Source organism: Rhodamnia argentea, chromosome 7, assembly GCF_020921035.1.
Source record: "Rhodamnia argentea isolate NSW1041297 chromosome 7, ASM2092103v1, whole genome shotgun sequence".
NCBI classification, from domain to species: Eukaryota; Viridiplantae; Streptophyta; class Magnoliopsida; order Myrtales; family Myrtaceae; genus Rhodamnia; species Rhodamnia argentea.
In genome coordinates, this window is record NC_063156.1 from 9,578,564 (window position 1) to 9,596,767 (window position 18,204).

At 46.4% G+C, this 18,204-nt stretch overlaps 4 protein-coding genes and 1 pseudogene across 4 annotated transcripts; 1 reads left to right on the forward strand and 4 right to left on the reverse strand.

Annotated features, from left to right (window-relative positions):
- Positions 1 to 10: 10 nt before the first annotated feature.
- On the reverse strand, positions 11 to 4,996 carry LOC115737847. Its single transcript, XM_048283048.1, has 5 exons — positions 4,975 to 4,996; positions 1,516 to 1,575; positions 1,014 to 1,248; positions 828 to 880; positions 11 to 230 (listed from the first exon to the last, which is right to left on the reverse strand). Exons 2-5 carry the CDS (start codon positions 1,573 to 1,575, stop codon positions 60 to 62), a joined length of 519 nt encoding a protein of 172 aa, XP_048139005.1. The 5' UTR covers positions 4,975 to 4,996; the 3' UTR covers positions 11 to 59.
- Positions 3,075 to 4,179, reverse strand: LOC125315963 (annotated as a pseudogene).
- LOC115737848 lies at positions 4,331 to 8,895 on the forward strand. The gene is made up of 3 exons (XM_030670216.2): positions 4,331 to 4,721; positions 5,863 to 6,124; positions 8,523 to 8,895. Exons 1-3 carry the CDS (start codon positions 4,530 to 4,532, stop codon positions 8,588 to 8,590), a joined length of 522 nt encoding a protein of 173 aa, XP_030526076.2. The 5' UTR covers positions 4,331 to 4,529; the 3' UTR covers positions 8,591 to 8,895.
- Positions 8,896 to 8,980: 85 nt separating this feature from the next.
- LOC115737845 (protein pns1) lies at positions 8,981 to 11,031 on the reverse strand. Its single transcript, XM_048283046.1, is given in 5 exon segments — positions 8,981 to 9,115; positions 9,214 to 9,643; positions 9,645 to 10,345; positions 10,405 to 10,443; positions 10,668 to 11,031. Coding segments are annotated over 5 exon segments (1,308 nt in total). The 5' UTR covers positions 10,671 to 11,031.
- Positions 11,032 to 13,833: 2,802 nt separating this feature from the next.
- Positions 13,834 to 17,000, reverse strand: LOC115737841 (FT-interacting protein 3). The gene has a single exon (XM_030670204.2). The coding sequence runs from the start codon at positions 16,872 to 16,874 to the stop codon at positions 13,938 to 13,940; it is 2,937 nt and encodes a 978-aa protein (XP_030526064.2). The 5' UTR covers positions 16,875 to 17,000; the 3' UTR covers positions 13,834 to 13,937.
- Positions 17,001 to 18,204: the final 1,204 nt, after the last annotated feature.

Sequence of the window (18,204 nt, forward strand, 5' to 3'; positions counted from 1 at the left end):
ATTGTCCGAATAAGCTGAAGAAGCGAACACCAATTCCATTCAACTCGGATCATTGATCTTTACATGAATGACTTGATGGACAAAATTAACATGGGAAGATACTCAAGAGCCAGAGTGAAGATCGCACCAAGAACGAATATCAAAATGAACGCAACTAATATTTTCCCGACGTACACCAAACTGATAGTGGGTTTTCCTACATCCTTCGCGACCCTCGAACCGTCGGTGTTCTGCAAATGCATCAATACAGGATAGACTGCATCAGTAAGCTTGTGAATGCTCAGTAGCTACTGGTAAGATCCACCTCACCCGTAAATCAACAGTAATGTAAACTCATTTAAGGATTCATGTGAAAGTAATCACTGACTTTTTTTCTGCTTCCTTATGATAGAAATGGCCGAAAACTTACAACTCGCTCAAATAGAGATCACTGAGTTGGCGAGAGATAATGAACAGAGGTCCTAACATTTCTACTGAAGATGACATCGCCTAAGAGCAGGGTAAACATCTCGGTGAACATCCGAGATCAATCACATCACTTTAACAACAGATCATAAGATCCTTGAGATCCCATAACATAGCTTTGACCCTATATGCCTATGACTCGTTTCCCAAGAGATTTGTGCAGCGAAAGATCCTGAATTCAAAACTTTTTACGCCAAAAATACTCTCTTAAACAAAGGTATTCGTGCTTGGATGGCAGCTCAAGATTAGCCTCGTGAAAACTTTATATTCCTTGAGGAGTTTATACCCGTGGAAACTCTCTTTAATGGCACCATTTTAAACAAATTTTCGCAATTCGATCCGAACATTAACAACAACCTTACCCGTAAAGGCGATCGCGCCATCCTTTGCTGAAACCCTTCACCTTTATCCCCGCCTGATCAAGGAGTGCAATCAGAAACGAATTCGCAGATAAAATTCGCAAAAGAAAAGCACAATAGAACCGAACGGTGACATCAAAAGCCGCCGGATCTTATGGTTTTCCGATCCTCCAAGAAAATGTGAATTACCAGTATAATCCACTTCAATGACAGTCTGCAACCTCCATCCAGAGCCGTAGTCCACGAGGGCCGAATTAGGGCCGAAAGCCACAGCTTCCTCTCCTTCTTTGACTGCCTCAATGTACAGAGCAAATGGGGACCCACCCTCCAGCTTCTTGTTCATCACCCGCACGGCGAATCCGGCCTCCGCGCCTGCCGCGAACCTCCTCCGCTTGCCGGAGCTCCTGCAGACCACCTCCAGGAACTGTTTTCAATCCCCACGAAGGGCCGTCGAGCATCAAAAACGATTACCCAACTCAACGCTCAAAAGAAAAAATCGACACGCAGGTCCATCGAAAGGCGATGCTGAGGGAAACCCATTCCTCCGAATTGTTATTACAGGGAAGGATTCGCGACACGTCGACACAACCAAAACGCATCGCGGAAACTTCACGATCGGATTTGTCGAGCAATTGGAGGAGGTACACGCTTGCCAAAAAGGAGTTGAAGAGACCAAAGAGGGAGAGCTTACCGGAGGGGGGAGCTGTTGAGGAGGACCGACTTCTGAAACCTCCTCGGTGTCATCCGCCATCTCGATTGAGCTCAGACTGCCTTGCTGAGAAAATTAAATTGACGCCTGACGGGCATGAGCGTCAGTTGGAGGAATCCTGGTCAACGGCTAATTACAGAAAATAATAAATAAATAAAAAGGTCAATAATTTTGATCTGGGCTGATAAGATTGTTGGCCCACCTAAAAGTCAAACCCAACATCAAGGCCCATTTTCGGCCCAAAAGAAGAGAAAAAGATATTTATATATTTTCGTAATGATCTGCCTTTGTTTTTTTCCTGAATTAAATTTGGACTTGATTGGAAAAATAACCCAAGTTAGGGGGGTTGAACTGCACCAAGAGAAGTTTAACGATCCGATTACGAAAGTTGACAAATTTAGAGAACTAAACTTGGACTCATTCCTCGCAACAATAATCGGCACTTAACATGGCTAAAAACTTTGAAAGTATATAATATCAAAACTCGTTTTGTGGAAAACTGTAAAGATTGTAGGGTGGGCAGATCTAATGATCTTGTCCACACCTGATCAGCCCAAAGAGGAAAAAGGCTTGGGGTCGGACTTGTATGTTTGGCTTAGGCCCGCTCGGACCCGTAATTCATATTGGACTCATATCATAATTTTTTAATCATGAACAAATTTAGGTAAGGATTCTAGAATTGATTCGCTTCCCACTCCCCCCCTAATTAGGTCTATTTCCCAAACATCAAAATAGGTTTTCGTTCTTTTGGGCAGTGCCTTCTCTAATTCTCTTTACTAGTTACAAGGAGCCCTTCTTTTCTAGGTCCTTAACTTACCATCTTGCATTGTTACTGCACACAAGATTAAAATCATTTCTCATTCATTAGATTTTGCCCAATTAGTGGTAGATAAAACAAATATTTAGGCTCCATCTGCTTCGTGAAAAATGAATAATTTGAAAAAAAAAATTTACAAAAATTATCTCTTACGTCGCTTGCAAAACAAGTAAACAAAAACATTTTCATCGTTCACGAAAATATATTAATATAAATCATTTTCGAAAAAAATATTTTCATTGACTAATTATTTCAAATAATATGAAAAATTATTATTAAAAAATATTTTTTAAATAATTCATTTTTTGTGAAATGATACGACACTCAGTCTCCTCAATTCACCAATTTGGACGAGGTTCCACTTCTTGCATCCACTTCCGTACCAAGTACAATCTACCGGGCCTAATTTCTTTTTATTTATTTTGTTTTTAAAATTTAATTTTTTTATTTATTTTTTGAAAAATACATCATAAATCATTAGTCAAGCAAAATTACTCTTTTAATTTGGGAAAAATCCAAAAAGGGCCCGAAGTCTTCATGTTTTCTCAAATAGGCTGAGTGTTGTTTCAAAAAGGGCCTGGTCTTCATTTTTTTCAAATATGGGCAAAATGATTTAATAAGATTGAAATGATCATAAAATTTCAAAAAAGGGCTGAGTTAAGGGTATTTTAGTCTTTTCACTTATTTAATTTTTTCCTTTTTTATTTTTCTTTTTTTTTTTCACCACCAAAGCATATAACAATTCTTACGCAAAAAAAAAAAAAAAAAAAGTTGAAAATTGAAAATATTTTTCCCACGATTATTTCACTTCACGCGAGCTCGTTCAATTAGAAGAAGAACCTGAAACCCTTGGCGAGGAGACCGGAAACAGCGGCAGCAGCCGCAGCTCCGCCTCGCGCGGCGTCGTGGCCGGCGAAGGGTGCAAGAAGAAACCCTTCTCCCGAATCGCCCGCTCCTCCGCCTCGGGATCCAAGCCGGGGCTCTCGACTCTCTCGTCCGGGGTGTAATTTGCCGCGGCGGCTGCGGCGGCGGCCGAGGCGGACGACCGGGTGAACGGGTCGTGGATCAGCGGGGTCACCGGGCTGAGGACGAGGGACGGGAAATCGAGGATGCTCGGGGAGAGGATCTCCGGCTTCCGAGGCGAGAACCTGGGGCCAACCTGGGCCGAGAAGGGGACGAGGGGGTTGATCTTAAAGTTCTTGAGGGAGTTCCGGCGCTCGTAGAGCTTGAACCCGGATCCGGAACCCGATTTCTTGGGTGTTGACTTTATGGGGGGATGTTGTGGATCTTGGAGGCTGAGGGCGGCGTGGGGTCGGGCTTGGGGGCGGTGGTGGTGGGGGATCCGGTGAGCATCTGAACGACCTGCTTGAAGGAGGAGGTGTCGGCCTGGACGAAGGTGGTCGGGTAGGGGTTGGCGGGTTCGGATCGGGTCAGGGGTTTGGGAGAGGGCTGAGGCGGGGGGTGGTGTTGGTGGGGGGCTAGTCCACCAGGGTTAGCGGCGGTTCTTGACCAGGCGACCCCGGCCCAGTCCCGGGCGACGGCCGGCGGTCCCCGATCTGGGCGGGGACCGCCGGTCCTCACCCAGATCCGGGAGAGGGCCAGAGGCCCTCGCCTCTGACCGGCGGGGTCGCCGGCGACCCCGCCGGCCTCCGCCCCGCCCGCCGACCCCCACCAGCGGTGGGCCGGGGCCACAGGCGGGAGGGGCAGCCCTCCCGCCTGTGCAGGAGTTTTCTTTTTTTTTTTTAATCAGGAAAAAGAAGAAAAATGAATAAAAAAATTAAAATGTGAAATGACGCAAACGCCCTTCAGGCCGACCCTTTTTGAAACATTATGAACTTTTTTAATTGAAACATACTATGTCCTTTGGGCTCTTTTAAACTTCACTTTGGTCTTAATTGAAAAAACATGAGGACTTTAGGCCCTTTTTTGAAATTTTCCCTTTTAATTTTGCATTATTTGTTTATTTTGTTTCGGGTTTTCTCATCTGTGCATCGTAAACAACGAGACCAACGGGACTGCCCTGAAAACCACAACCAACGATTGAACCGAAGCGCGCGCTCGCTCTCCTCTGTCTCTCTCTCTCTGTGTCAATCGCTTCCCCCACAGAAATTTGTTTCCTCAACTCGGGATTGCTCGAATTCAATCAAAAGTTGCTTCCTCTTTCTTTGGGGGGTGTTCAATGGACACGTCACCGTCGAAGATGGCGCCGTTGTCGGCGAACTTGACCTCCATTTGCACACCCAGATCGATCGATTCGAGCGATAAGCTTTGTTATGGGCTCCAGTTCAAAGGAAAAGGAGGACCCATGAAGCGAGTCAAGGCAATCGTGCCGGTGCCCAACGGTTCTGCTTCTCACTCTGCTTCCAATGGGGTTAGTTTGTGTTCTTCTCTACTTCTTGTCCATGAATTCAGCATGTGTTTATGTTCTTGTTCACTCATTTGGTTGTATTGGGCACATCAGTCTCGTCGTTAGCTTCTTCATTTTCTGTGTAAAGTTCAAACTTTTACAGATGCGCAGCTGTAAGCATTCATTCACTCCAAAGCATTGTCATTATGAATGCTGCATATATGTGGACGCCTGCTTTTTTGGTAGAAATTGGATATCTTAGGCCTGAGATATTCACGAGAGAGAGAGAGAGAGAGAGAGAGGACTTGTAGTTGGGGATTTAGATGGGCATTCTTGAAAAATTTTGGAGGCTGTGATTCAGAGCCTGCCGCATTAGATTATGGAGTAGTGAGATAAGCAATTAATACCTTGAACTTTGCTAGTCCTCATATTTTATGTGGAGATTCCTTTATGAGGAAAGTGAATTAGTAAGTTTCTTTCAAGAGATGTCCTTCATGAGGAAATATATCTACTTGACTCTGGGAGATCGGTTGAAATTCTTTTGATTTTTGGAGTTATTATTGAAAAATTTTAGTGCAGGTGGCTGGTTACTTTAGATCGTGAAAGGGAAAAGGTAAAGGTACAAAAAATGAAGTAGTGTCAACTGCAAGGTAAGAAAAATCTAGAGGAGATGCAACTAACAAGATTTGGCCATATAGAGGAATATGCAAGAGATTTGCAGGGAGCAATTTAAGATTGCAAGCCAAAGCAATTAGAGCACTAGGTCGAGGAAGGAAATTTGATGAACTGGGGACTCAAAGGAGAATGTGATTTTTATGATCGAGAAGCTGTATCCAGTGTATTTAGCTGCGCCTGCATTAAGCATTAAGAATAAGTTCACCAAGTTCATACAATAGGAGAAAGGCATAAAGCTTTACTTGAGTTTTTGGGAGTTGATTGAAAAGCCTCTTAATTTCTATCTGAATATTTTCTAGGCTCAATTTCAGTATGACATAGGTAGACGTATTTATCATGACTGATTGCTTCTGAAGTTCTTGGTCAGTTGAGCATATAAAGTAAAGATGGTATATGTGCAGTTAAATGGTTGATTCGTTTAATCAAAGCTGATTAAGGACAAGTGGATTCTGGTGATGAATAATTTGAGAAAAGTTTCTCCATCTTGCAGGCTGAATCAAGGTCTGTTGCTGATGCACATAAAAGAATAAGCAGTGTTGAATCGCTGTTCTGTTATGATAAGCCTATTCCAGAAGAGAGGATTGAGAAGCCGGTTGGTTTGTCTTTAGAAGAAAAAATAATCGGAGATCATCCTCGATGTGAGGATTGCTGTGCGAAAGGTGCAGTCCTCTGCTCCACTTGTTCTGGTTCTGGACTTTATGTTGACTCTATAATGGAGAGCCAGGGAATCATAGTCAAAGTTCGCTGCTTAGGTAAACTCTCCTTTGTTTTTCCAACACTCGCTATCTTCTGATTACTCATGTATGCATTTACTCAACTGAGCACTCAGTTTTTCAACCTTCTCTCTTTGGGAGTTGCCACTCTAATTCAGTGTCATATCATCCTTTTGGGTGAATTTCTTGATTGAATGGTGACACTGTCGCAAAAGGCTAACTTATCCTTACATTGAACAACTCAGGATATATATCTGTTATAGTCCTCTGCTCTTTGCTGTTTGTAGCTTGGTCTGGGTTTTGTTGTGGAATCATTAGTGATTGCGCTGCCTCATTAGGCTTCTCCAAGAATATTTTTTTTCTTTCTGTTTATTTGGGAAGAAGAAAAGAGGAGGGGGAAGAAAAAGGGGGGGGGGGTTGGAAGAAGGGGGAAGGGGGGGAGTATAAAGAATGAGCATGCAAGGAACATTTTCTTTTACTTCTACCCAAAGACTCTTCCTTTTTAAATTTCATCCTTGCAATGAGTCTTTCTCTTCTATTTTGGAGCCACAGCCACTCAATGTTTTAGCTGCAGAGTCTGAAAGAAAAACACAATTTACTTAACAAACTTTATGACAATGTTTTGGTTTACCCTAATGTGGGAATATAGTTCAGTTTTCCTTTGTTTGAGGTAGAATTAAAAGAGATAAAAGATACTCTTTGTACATGTTTGTTTATGTCGATTTTGCAGAAAAAACATATATTTCTTTACATTGATGGAACAAATGTAGAGAACTAATGGGATAGAAAATTTTGGGTGGGGATCCATCTTCATAAATTAATTGTATTCGCACTATTTAGAATTCTTTTTTCTGCCAAATGATTTTGAACTTTTTTATTTAAATATAACCAGTTACTGACTTCTCCTTCTTTTACCTTTCTTTTTCTAAAACATGTAGACTTCCCTGCATCACCAACAACCCCCCCCAAAAAAATGCCAACTCCTGCATCTGTCCCTGGACTTCTCAATTCATTTTGAGTGTTTATTTGTGGGAAAAAAGAGAAAGTGGGTAATCAGAAGAATATGAATTTGTGAGAAGAAGAAGAAGAAGAAATGGGGAAATTCAAAAAAAGTTTTCAATTTTCTCTCCCACTTTTCTTTCCGCACCTTATCCAAACAGACCACAGGAGGAATTTCTGAGGATATCCTTCCATAGTGCTGATCGATGTTCTTGATGTTCATCTTGGCTATGTAAATATCTGATAGGAATTTTGCCTACTTTTTTCATGTTCTTGCTTTAGAAAGTCTCGATCAAGAATTTTTTAGGGATGCATCTTCATTTTTACTATTTGGCTTCCAAAACAGTTATGAATATTGTTGTGATTCGTCTTGGTGAGTACACTCTGAAGATAAAGTTTGAAAAATAACTTCTTTGAATTTTTATGTCACCTCCCTTGTGAATATGTGAGCAAATTATGTAGAGAAATGCATCTAAAATATGTGAGTCTGAAGTAATTTCAAGATTTTAGAAGTAGCCTAATCATTTTTTATGCGTGCAATTTAAGTGTTGGTATTAGCTTGAGCGCCATTATGGCATGTTATCAATGCATTTGACTGAATTTGTCAAATTAATGTTTTGTCTCATGTTTATTTATTTTTTTTTTTTTTTTTTTTTGGGTTTTCTTCATATCAAGGAGGATCTCACTTTGCCTGTCAAACGTGGATTGCATGATATTTCCCTCATTCACCTCTCCTTTGAACGGGTAATGGGAAACAGTTCATTAATGTTGGGAGCATGCACAAACATCGGTAGTTCTTAATTCCGAATTAAAACATCGCACAAATGGTGAAATAGAGACAATCAAGCAAAAGACCAAACATTTAAGTAAAAGAAGAAAGAAGGCCAAAAACAAAAGGAGACCCAAAAAGGAAAAAGACTTGCTGAAAAGAAAGATAAAAAGAGGAGAACTTATCAGGCATTAATCTTAAATCACTAATTACATCAATTTCTCAAAATGAAGCTAAGGCTGTAGGTCGGTGATGCCTCTGTCATTGTGAAATGGCCACTCAATGACACTTTAGTCCTGGTTAAGTTGTGTTTCCTCATTGGAGAATGCTGTCTATGGCGTAATATGAGATGATGGTCAGTCACGTCCTTGCTCTCCTCGTCTTGTTCCCACAGGATTTTGTTAAAGGCATCCTTCCATATGATGAAATCAATTGTATGTCCTAGAACTTGCTCAAGACGTTCTTTCATAAGATGAATATCCATTGTATGTCCTAGAACTTGCTGGTATTCTGTATACATAACATGACATACATCATGTGATTGGATCATCCTTCTGACTATAGATTCAGGGGATCCGATTAAAAAAAATATCTTGGGCAGTTGTTTAAGTGATTTATCTTATTTCACGAGATGAGTCCTGATTTCCAAATTGGTTGCCATCCATGCAGGTTGTGGTGGAACCGGGAATATAATGTGCTCAGAATGTGGCGGTCGAGGTCATCTAGGAGCAATTTGAGTTTTTCATGGTTTGTTTCTCCTGTGGCTCTTCTGCCAAATCTTGTCCACTGGGACTTTCATTTTGAAACTGCAAAATTCATGGATATATATATTTTTTTCGAGTTACTTTTGCTTCATGCAATCGGTGTCGCAGTGATCGACTAAGGAACAGAGTTAGCAATTCAATCATGGTGATTTTGTCAAGCCGCAATTAAAGAACAGGTGATTGTACTGCTGAAGCTTTTGTATATGCAATGGTAAGAACAAAAAAACTAGTCCCGAAAAGAAGAAAACTAAGGAAACATCAGTATGGTTCTCTGTGAATTGTTTTGCTGTACAGACTCTTTACTGACCCGACGAGAATGTCGAGCTCTCTATGAAACAGCAGTTCGCTTCCAAGTAGTGTGCTCTAATGCCCATATCTCTGCATTTCTTCAAGTCGAGATGGGATGGTCGAGTCAAACCGATGGTTGTTTGGGTTCTCTGCATAAGCAACATAGTATGCCGAAACAGATGCTTGCGCCCACGCCACTGATATCCGACACTGGAAAGCGAAAACTAAGTTAGAAACTTAGATAACCATTTCCGACTACCACCGACAAAGCTAAGGACGAGAGTTGAAATTGGTTAGCATAACCTTACCAGGAAATAGCCAATCAAGAAAGCATACAGGGACACCTCTGTAGCATAACTCCTTTGAACTGCTAGTGCCCATGAACCGCCCGTCAGGGCAGATATTGCTCCTCCAGTTAGGCCACAGAAGAAACAAAACACGCCGGTCAGATCAGAGTCGATCAAGTGTCGTATTCCGGCCCTATTGAAATTCTCCCAGGCATCCCTCGATGCTGGCACAAACCCTTTGTTGAGTGCTCCGACGTGGACAAATCCCCATCTGTTCCCGTATCTAATCAGGGTTGATGCGATGCCAGAGTAGCAATCGGTGCACGAGAACATGAATTCATCTGACCCTCCTGCGATCGAGCTGAGCGCACGTGCAGAGCCTCGGACAGTCCCAATGATCGGGACCATGGCGGAACCCATAGAGACGCTCCCGACCAGGTATTTCATCGTATCGCAGGCAGCCACACGAGTGCCCACGATTTAACCCAGAAACAAAGTTCATGTATTTGATACGAGCTATTGCGGATTGCAACAAGTTCTTGACGACATGCATGGTCCATGTCAAGTGGAGCAAGATGATGAAGATGAGGACGTCGTCCCAGGTGGTCGCGGTGGCAGTCGCTCCTCCGATCCCACACACCAAGAAGCCCGAGTAAGCGACGGAGACTACAATGGAAAGTCCGACCAAGATGGTCGTGTTAGCCGGTGCGAAATCTGTGGATCCCCATAGAATCTTGCCAGCATATACAAAACGATGGTTAACCCAGCAGCCGTACAGCGACTGTATCAGCCCGGAGATAATCGCGACTATTCCGGCGGCCAAACCAACCGAGGACTCGATCATCACAAGCAACACACCGAATGCACAAGTCAACAAGGGACTCAGCCAAAATGCCGCCCTCAAGGCTCTCACAGGGTTATGCAGGATGTAGAAGTGCCATGAGAAACCAGCGATCCCAGCAGATGCCACGGCGGTGAGGAGCGGAGGGTACCACTTCACTGGGTGGAAGTGGTGGCTCTTCGCGGAGAGGAGACCGCGGACTGTGAGGACTATAGTCAAGATCGCCACCAGAATCAGCTGAGCGTAGAAGAGAACCGCAAAGAGCCGCTGGACGAATGGCGAGGCTGCCGCCGCGGTTTGGTTCTGCGTTCCCTGCTGTTGTGGCGGCAGCTGCTGCCGCGGCAGTGGCGGCGCTGCGGCGGCAGTGGCGGTGGTGGCTGCTGCCGCGGCCGTGGCGGTGTTGGTTGTGCCTGCAATCGCACTCACCTAATCAGTCGCCTATACAATCATAAGGGTCGACCTCCATGCTGCTCACAGAGGGGAGAGAGAGCGCGCGATAAAGATAATGGAAAACAAGAAAATGCCCAGATACAGAAACGGATCAAAGATGATGCGCAAGTCATGAATAGAGCCAATGGGAGCTTCAGAACTCAACCAGACTTGAAGGGGCAGAGAGAAGAGAGAGAGAGAGTACCATGAGAGGATGGAGTGTCAAATCGAAAGACCAATCTTCTTGAATTCTTGGTCTTCTTCTGCAACCAAAAAAAAAAAAAAGACAGAAGTTTGGTGAAATGAGCGAACTGGAAGTTGAATACGGCCATGTGACGCTTATCTCGGAGCGTGAACGTCAACCGATCTACGCATTTAAAAAAAAATTGAAAACAGGGCACTAATTTAAACTTGTTGCCGTCTCCGGTTCACCAAAACCACATTGACCCCGAACGAAATCACTTTCCCCTCTGCACAGAAACCAACATCACCGTACGAGCGGAAGACTTCCCCCCCCAAACAGTAAGTCAAGACTCGAACATCAGACCAAGCCTCGAATAACGAGAGAAAAGAAGACGACGAAGACGAAGAAGAAGAAGAAGATGATGGCGATGGAGGTGTTACGTGGCTGGGAAGGTTCTTGGCGGGTCTCTGCGCTGGTGGGCGGATCGACTTGGGCTTTGCTTGGGAAGAAAGGCGTGCGTTTTCCCTCGCGACGGCTCTCTCTCGTGATAATTTTGCGGGGGCAGAGAGCAGTTCAAGTCAAGATGACTCTTTTGAGATTGGGGGGTGCGGTTTTGCTTTTTGTTATTGGGGAAGTACAGTCCCTACGTACGTTCTCCCTTCTTCAATTTTCTCTCTTCTTTTCTGTTCTTCTGGGGCCAACATGCGGGAGGGAGTTGCGTGTTCCAATGATTAATTTTCAGACTGGTGAAAATTGGGGAAAAGTGTCCAAAAAGAAAAAAGTCATAAACCTATTGCATTAATATCAATTCAGTTGATGCCAATTCAGTCCTAAACCTTTTGTATTAATGCCATTTAAGTCCTAAACCTTTTTATTAATGACAATTCAGTCTTAAACATTTTATAATAGTACCAATTTAGTCCTAAAAATTTTACATTTATGTCAATTGAGTCAATTCGGTCAATTTTGATTGGAAATCATTGGCGTGGACGTCAATTATCCTAAGTGGCACGGTTGGCGCTAACGTGAATACTTTTTTAATTTTTTTTATATTTTAAATAATTTTTAAAAAAATTTGAAAAAAAATACTTAAAAAATTATTTAAAATATTAAAATAATATTAAAAAATATCCAAGTTAGCGCTAGTCGTGCCATGTAGGACAATCAATGTCCACATCGGCAATTTTTGATCAAAATTGATCGGATTAATTCAATTGGAATAAATATAAAAGATTTAGGACGGAAATGGCAACAATACTGAAGGTTTATGACTAAATTAGCACCAACAAAAGGTTTAAGACTTAATTAGCACCAATACAAAAGGTTTATGACTAAATTGACACTAATGTAATAGATTGAGGATTTTTTTGACACTTCTCCCGTAAAAATTGCCATGGACCGTGAATATAAACCATCTTTCTCTAAGGTCAACACACGGACCAGGAAAAAAATAAATGTAATGGTGTAGATTATTAGTGGGTAATACTCTGAAAAGGAAGCGAAAATGACAGATACTTCATTTGTAGATACCTTAACGTATCATCGTCTTTCCTCGTAGATCACTAGTTCCCTCTCGATTGCCCACAAAGGAAAATGACCACTCGAATTGATCCATCCCTTTTTCCCCCCTTCCCAACTCGTGAATTGGGCAACTTCACGAGCTTTTTTCGGTACTCCGACGGCATCACGCTCCGGTTCGCCAGTCCTTCGCCATGGCGATCTCACATGGTTGCTCGAAGGGCCAACGTCGGATGCTACTGATACTAGTGTTGGAAAATGACACCACTATTCTCTGATACGTTTTCACGGACCGGATCCTTAAAGTGTCGATGATCGATGATCGCTCTTCCCGCAACAACAACCTCGGGAAGTAACTGGGTACATTTTTCCTTGTTAAAGACGCGGACTTTCTTCAAGTCGTTCCCATTGCGTGCCGAATGTGTATAAAGACCTGGCGAATCCAGCTGCGAGAATGCGATCGGGATCCGATGGGAGAGAACGTGTTCCTTACGAAAAAAAAACAAGCGAGAAAAGGGAAAAGGTCCATGCGTTTCGAACGCTTCTTCCTCATGAACCCCACGCCACGCCCCTTATCGTGGCATTAGTCATGGGCCTCGCGGCTGTTCGAGCAGGAAGAAGGCCTTTTCGCGCACCGCCAGATGCCGAATCTGCTCGTGGCTTCATTCATTGCCTCCTCTTAATTTCAGTTACACGGTCCATCTCGTTTGGTCAGACGCTTCCATCGTCGTACGTACCCTCTTTAAGTCACGAGAAGCTCATGCATTCAACGCCCTTTTGATGACCCTCGGCGGAGCAAGCCGAAAACGAAGACATCCCAACCGGAAAATCTCATGTGCCCTCGTGCCCGCCAATCGTCGATAGAAGTTTCATTCCCCTGTTCCGACAAAGCCAAAACCACAAAAATTCAAATCATCGTATCCGATGTACACATAATCAGCTTTTTCGCAGCTCAATGATTGGATTTCCGTTGATGGGTCAGCATCCTTAGGTAAATGCATCGCGTAACCCAATAGGATCTCGACGTGAAACCACCCCCACCAACCCACCACCCCCACCCCAAAAAAGAAAAAAGAAAAAAACGATAGGGTCGAGGTAGTTTCCTTAGTCATTATCACAATCTGACTTATGCATACTTACTTGGTAGCAGCTTGCAAGCAAGAAACCGACCGAAATCTCAAAGTGACTTATGTATACTTATGCATACTTACTTGGTAGCAGCTTGCAAGCAAGAAACCGACCGAAATCTCAAATGTCTGATCGCTGCTTCTCCTACTTCTTCTTTTTTTTTTTTTTTTTTTTTGGCCTCTTGGTGGCCATTGACTTGAACCAGAGATAAAAAAAAAATAGCCGAAGCTTCGAATTCCATGGGACTTTCTAGAAACCGACCGAAATCTCAAAGTGGACTTCGAAAGAGGAACGAAAGTGGAGGAGCTCGGTAGGCTCGCCCGTGCAACGGTCACTACGCATTTTAAAATAATAAAAAAAAGCAGGAAAAAAAAAGGAAAAGAAAATATCCATATTTGCTTTTGTGAAAAATGGCACAAGCCCGATGCTTGTCCCAAGATTTAGGATGAAGTAATATGGGCCCACATAAAATCCAGCAACGGTCACATTACCCACTTTGGGCGCTTTTCCCAACAAAAAAACTTTTCTCGCCCAACTTCGATTTTTCATCGAACCCCGTAAAAAGCGAAAAGAGTATAAAAAAATAATTAGTAATTTCAAGAAATTAATCCCCCAAGCTAACACGTGTTCCGGTGGTTCGTTTGACTAGAGCATCTGATCGGAGAGCGACGGAAGCCGCCGGAAGAAGTTGACCGGGACGGACGGCATGTCGTCCCGGAACCTGGGGTGCCGCAGGTAGTAGAACCCCGACCCCAGGAGGAAGACCTTGAATGGCACCACGTAGAACCCCAGCGACGCCACCAGGCAGAACGCCACGAACAGCCCCGTCGCGCGAGGGTCCCGCCAGCTGAAGAGCGCGTCCAGGCGCTCCCCCTGGGCAGCCACGTCCCCGAGGAGGGTCTGGGCCCGCCCCGCTAGGGCCCGCAGCCGGTCGTACCGGATGCGGACCACTTCGGAAGGCCGCGTCGTCGGGAACCCGTCGAACTCCTCGTCGAGCTCGTCGGGGCCTACCACTTCCGCGTAGGACAGCCTTGGGTCCATGCTGTTTGGGGCGGCCCGGTGGCGGTACCGGAACCTCAGGATCAGGATCAGGAAGGCGTACATGAACACGGTGGGGATCACCAGGTGCGGGCACAGCACGACGGCCACGAGCAGCACGTGCATGAGCACGGTGGTGGGCGGGTGGGCCCACGTCCGGATCCCATCGAGCCACCGGCCGAACATTGCCACGCAGGACAGGCAGCCCACCACCCGGAACCAGTTGGCCTTGCTCCGCCTCATGCTCCACACGTGTGTATCCGAGTCCAGCACGTACTGGACCACCTCCTGCCCGAGCGGTGGCTCGGACCGGGCCAGCCGGGCTGTCACAACCCGCATTGCCGTGTGCCTGAGCATGTCTTGCTGTGCCGGGCCTAGCGGGCGCACGTGGTGCATCCTAGGGAGCATCGGCGTCGTGTAGGCCTGGATCAAGCTGAGCCATGAAGAGCATGAAAATCGTACAGCGATCTCGATCTCTCCCATCTTCCTGGCTCCACCAGGTAGCAGCATGGACAGCGAGTATGAGTTCATGTAGACGCGGTTTGTGTCGAGCGTCGATAGCCGGACGCGTATTTTGCCGATTCTCAAATCTTTTCCGGGTTTACCCGCATCGTCACGCTTGTACCTCCCGTTGTCGAAGACGCCAATTGTGAGCACCGTGCACGGATCGTACACGTCCCAGGTGTATTGCTCATTCCATCGCGGGTTAAACCGGTCGAGGATGGTTCGCGTCCGAACCCACTTGGGCCCATACTTGGCCACCACATAAGCATCCGTTGTCCCGCGAGTTCCGTCTTTGGTCTTCACCGGCAACAAGTTGGTCGCTCCTCGGATGCCCACCTCGAGCAGACCAATCGGAGCTCTCGCCAGCTGCTTAGCCGAGGCTCGGACATCGCTGGTCACGTGAGCCGCCTCGTCGAGCACGTGATATCCACCTTCCAGGCACGCTCTCACGTGGATCCTCCCTGTGTACGGCTTGCTCTCATCCCCGGCTAAGTTGAACCACTTCGACCTTGCCTCCGTGGAATCGTCTGTCCACCTCTCGACGCTCGGCACGTGTACTTTGGCCTGGCCCACAGACAGCCCGTTCGTCGCGTCCTCCACCGTGATCACCAGAAACGGCTCGAATGGCTCGGCAGCGACGAAGACGAGATCCTCGTTCCACGTCGGGTTAGACGAGCCAGACGACAACGAGCCAGCCGAGGTCCGGCTCGTCTTGAAGATCTGCGCGCCGAGTTGACCTTTCACGTAGAGCTCCGGAGTCTTAACCTTAGGCTCGGGCCCCAAACCTAACTGCAGGTCCTGGGTCTGGATAACCGTTAGCCTCAGGTACCACAGCTTGGGAGCCAGGTACACCTTGGCTCGGGTCTCGGGAATCAGCCCGCCCGAATCCGACTGCCAGGCCTCCTGGAAAGCCTCGTCCGCCTGGGTCCCAAACCACGCGGCGAGCATGACGTCATTTACCGGCGGCGGCGACTTCTCTGACTCAAGAGTGTACCACTGCGGAGCCAGCGGGCTGTCCGGCGGCACTCGCTTCGGCACTTCCTGCAGATCGAACGAGACCGTTCCCAAGCAAGTCTCGACCGTCTGATCACCTTCCTTCTTCTCTTCGATCCACACAGAGACCTCCAAATGCGTCGAGTTTAATCCTTCTTTGTCGAATGCAAAGACTTGATCCCATTCCTTGTTGTCGCTCTGGCTCTTCGTTTTCACAGCGTGAGTGCCGATCACGAGATTGGCATACACAGGCGATTTCGAATCGGCGTCTCCGCGCTTGGATTTCACCACGCGCACGTAGAGGAAGGGCATGCTATCTACCAGATCGTACGCGCTCCGGCGGCTCCGATCGCCCGACAGAGACCGAAGCTCGAGGTCGTTTACAGCCGCTTTCCCGTTCTCCGGCCTCTCCTTCAAATGCTTTAGCTTCTCCGAGTGCGCAATCGGCGGATTCTCCACTGCGGCCGCCGGCGGAGCTGTCGCCGGAGCTTCGTCTGCCTTCGTGTTCTCCGGCGGCGTCTCTGCCGGCTTCTCGTCTTCCTTTTTCTCTGCCTCTTTAGGCTTATCCTCTTCCTTCTTCTCCACTTCGCCATTGCCTTCCTTCTCCGCAGGTGGATCCGCCTCCGCGGCCGCTGGGGGATCCTCGTCGATGTAGAAGACCTTGAGCCCGAGCTCGCCTTTGATCTGCGAGAAGACGCTCCTTTTCTCCAGCGGGTAGTAGACGAGCGCCTCCGACCCCGACTTGACGAAGGCGCTCCCGGCGATCTTCACTTTGCCGAGGAAGGTGCTGCGCTTGCCGGTCTTCTTGTCGTTGTAAAGATTGATCTCCAGCATCTCCGAGGGCATGGACTCCGCATCGTCGACCGGGAACTCCATCCTCTCGTCCCACTGCGGATTCAGGTCCCGGAACTTGGTCTTCGTCCGCCGCCGCTGGCCGTCGAAGTCGACCATGGCGTACGCGCTCGCCGTGCCCTGGCCGTCCTTGGGCATCAAGTTCTTGGCGTGGCAGACCTCCACGACGAGCTTCCGAGCGCACGATTCGGCCATTTCCGAACGGAGACTGTACGGGATTTGGCTTTGGCCTAAACTGTTCTAGTTTGAGTGGAGAGAGAGAGAGAGAGAGAGAGAGATTTTCAGAGGGTCTTGTGTTTTGACTGTTGCGAGAGTAATGAGAGCGGAGGAGGGACCGGAGTGGGATTAAAAGGCGAAGCTGTGGGGGGAGAGAGAGGAGCGTGGACACGTCAGCAGGAAGCACTTGGGGACGCGGGCGCCGACGTGGCGAGATCTGGTTGGTTTCTGTGGAGAGATTCCGGTTGTCGTTGGTTGGTTGGCGGGCGCGATTCTGACTGAGCTGAGCTGAGCTGAGCAGAGCGAGTTGAAGCAGCGTGCCGGGTGCCGAGTGAGCAATTTTTTGCCGGAGAGAATCGTTCCGAATCAAGGAGAAGAGGAGCTTTAACCCGAAGTAAGGCATCGTTATTGTGGAATTTTACGGAAATGCCATTGGTAGGAGAATTTGTTCCTTTTCTCTTTCCATTACTGCAAAGAGGATGGTGGAGTAAATGATGGTCAATCAATGGTGGTCACGCGAGGCTCGTGGGAGGTGTGTTCCTTCAAGTGCATGTGAATTGCATGAATTGGGGAGGTACGGTTTTCCTTGTTATTATTTGACATTAGGACTTTGACCGGGTCGGGTCGGGTTTCCGTTTGGCTAATCTTTCTCTTCAAGTTAAAACTTTTTATTGGCTTTTCTCATCTGGCCCGACTCATGAAGTTAATGAGGTATCTCAGTAATTGGGATTCGACACGCTTAATCTCCCTCTACTCAATTGTTTAAGTCGGATCCGCTAAAGCAAATCGACGAATTTGCCATTAAGCGGATCGAGGGGGGCCGATTTGCACAAACTCGGTTCGGATCATGGAAAGAGAGCGCGGATCGAGATGCCTCTCTCGTGGGTTTCTGATGATTTGGCCTCTTGCGCTTTTCCAACCCTTTTCAGATCTTGCAGGGACTTTGGTCGTGTCTTTCTCTGCAAATATGAACGTTGCTTTTGGTCCTGGTGCTCCAAAAACAGCGAGAACACATCACCAACTATCATCAGAGAAAGTGGAGGAGACAGGCACAGCAGCCCTTTCTAAGTATTTTAATACCCAAATGCAGCATGTACCAACGGGCTCATGATTCTTGTTCCCCGTTCGGGTTTCGCTGACCCGTTGGGGCGATTTGGTTGCATTATGGAATGCGCGGATCGTTCAATCGTCTTGATTTTGTCTTCATGAGTGCGTGTACGGGGTTTATCTGTTCTTTTGCGTGCATGCAATCCCTTCACTCTGGTTGGACGCTTTAATACGGTACGAGGATCGGGTTCGGTCCAAGTCT

Bases quoted from the DNA above. Each gene is read 5' to 3' on its own strand.
- LOC115737841 (XM_030670204.2), bottom strand. From the start codon at position 16,874: ATGGCCGAATCGTGCGCTCGGAAGCTCGTCGTGGAGGTCTGCCACGCC.
- LOC115737848 (XM_030670216.2), top strand. From the start codon at position 4,530: ATGGACACGTCACCGTCGAAGATGGCGCCGTTGTCGGCGAACTTGACC. The intron at 4,722-5,862 runs GTTAGTTTGTGT...TCCATCTTGCAG, and splicing joins CTCACTCTGCTTCCAATGGG to GCTGAATCAAGGTCTGTTGC. The intron at 6,125-8,522 runs GTAAACTCTCCT...CCATCCATGCAG, and splicing joins AGTCAAAGTTCGCTGCTTAG to GTTGTGGTGGAACCGGGAAT.
- LOC115737847 (XM_048283048.1), bottom strand. From the start codon at position 1,575: ATGGCGGATGACACCGAGGAGGTTTCAGAAGTCGGTCCTCCTCAACAG. The intron at 1,249-1,515 runs GTAAGCTCTCCC...GATTGAAAACAG, and splicing joins CTCAACAGCTCCCCCCTCCG to TTCCTGGAGGTGGTCTGCAG. The intron at 231-827 runs GTAAGGTTGTTG...ATGCATTTGCAG, and splicing joins TGGCGCGATCGCCTTTACGG to AACACCGACGGTTCGAGGGT.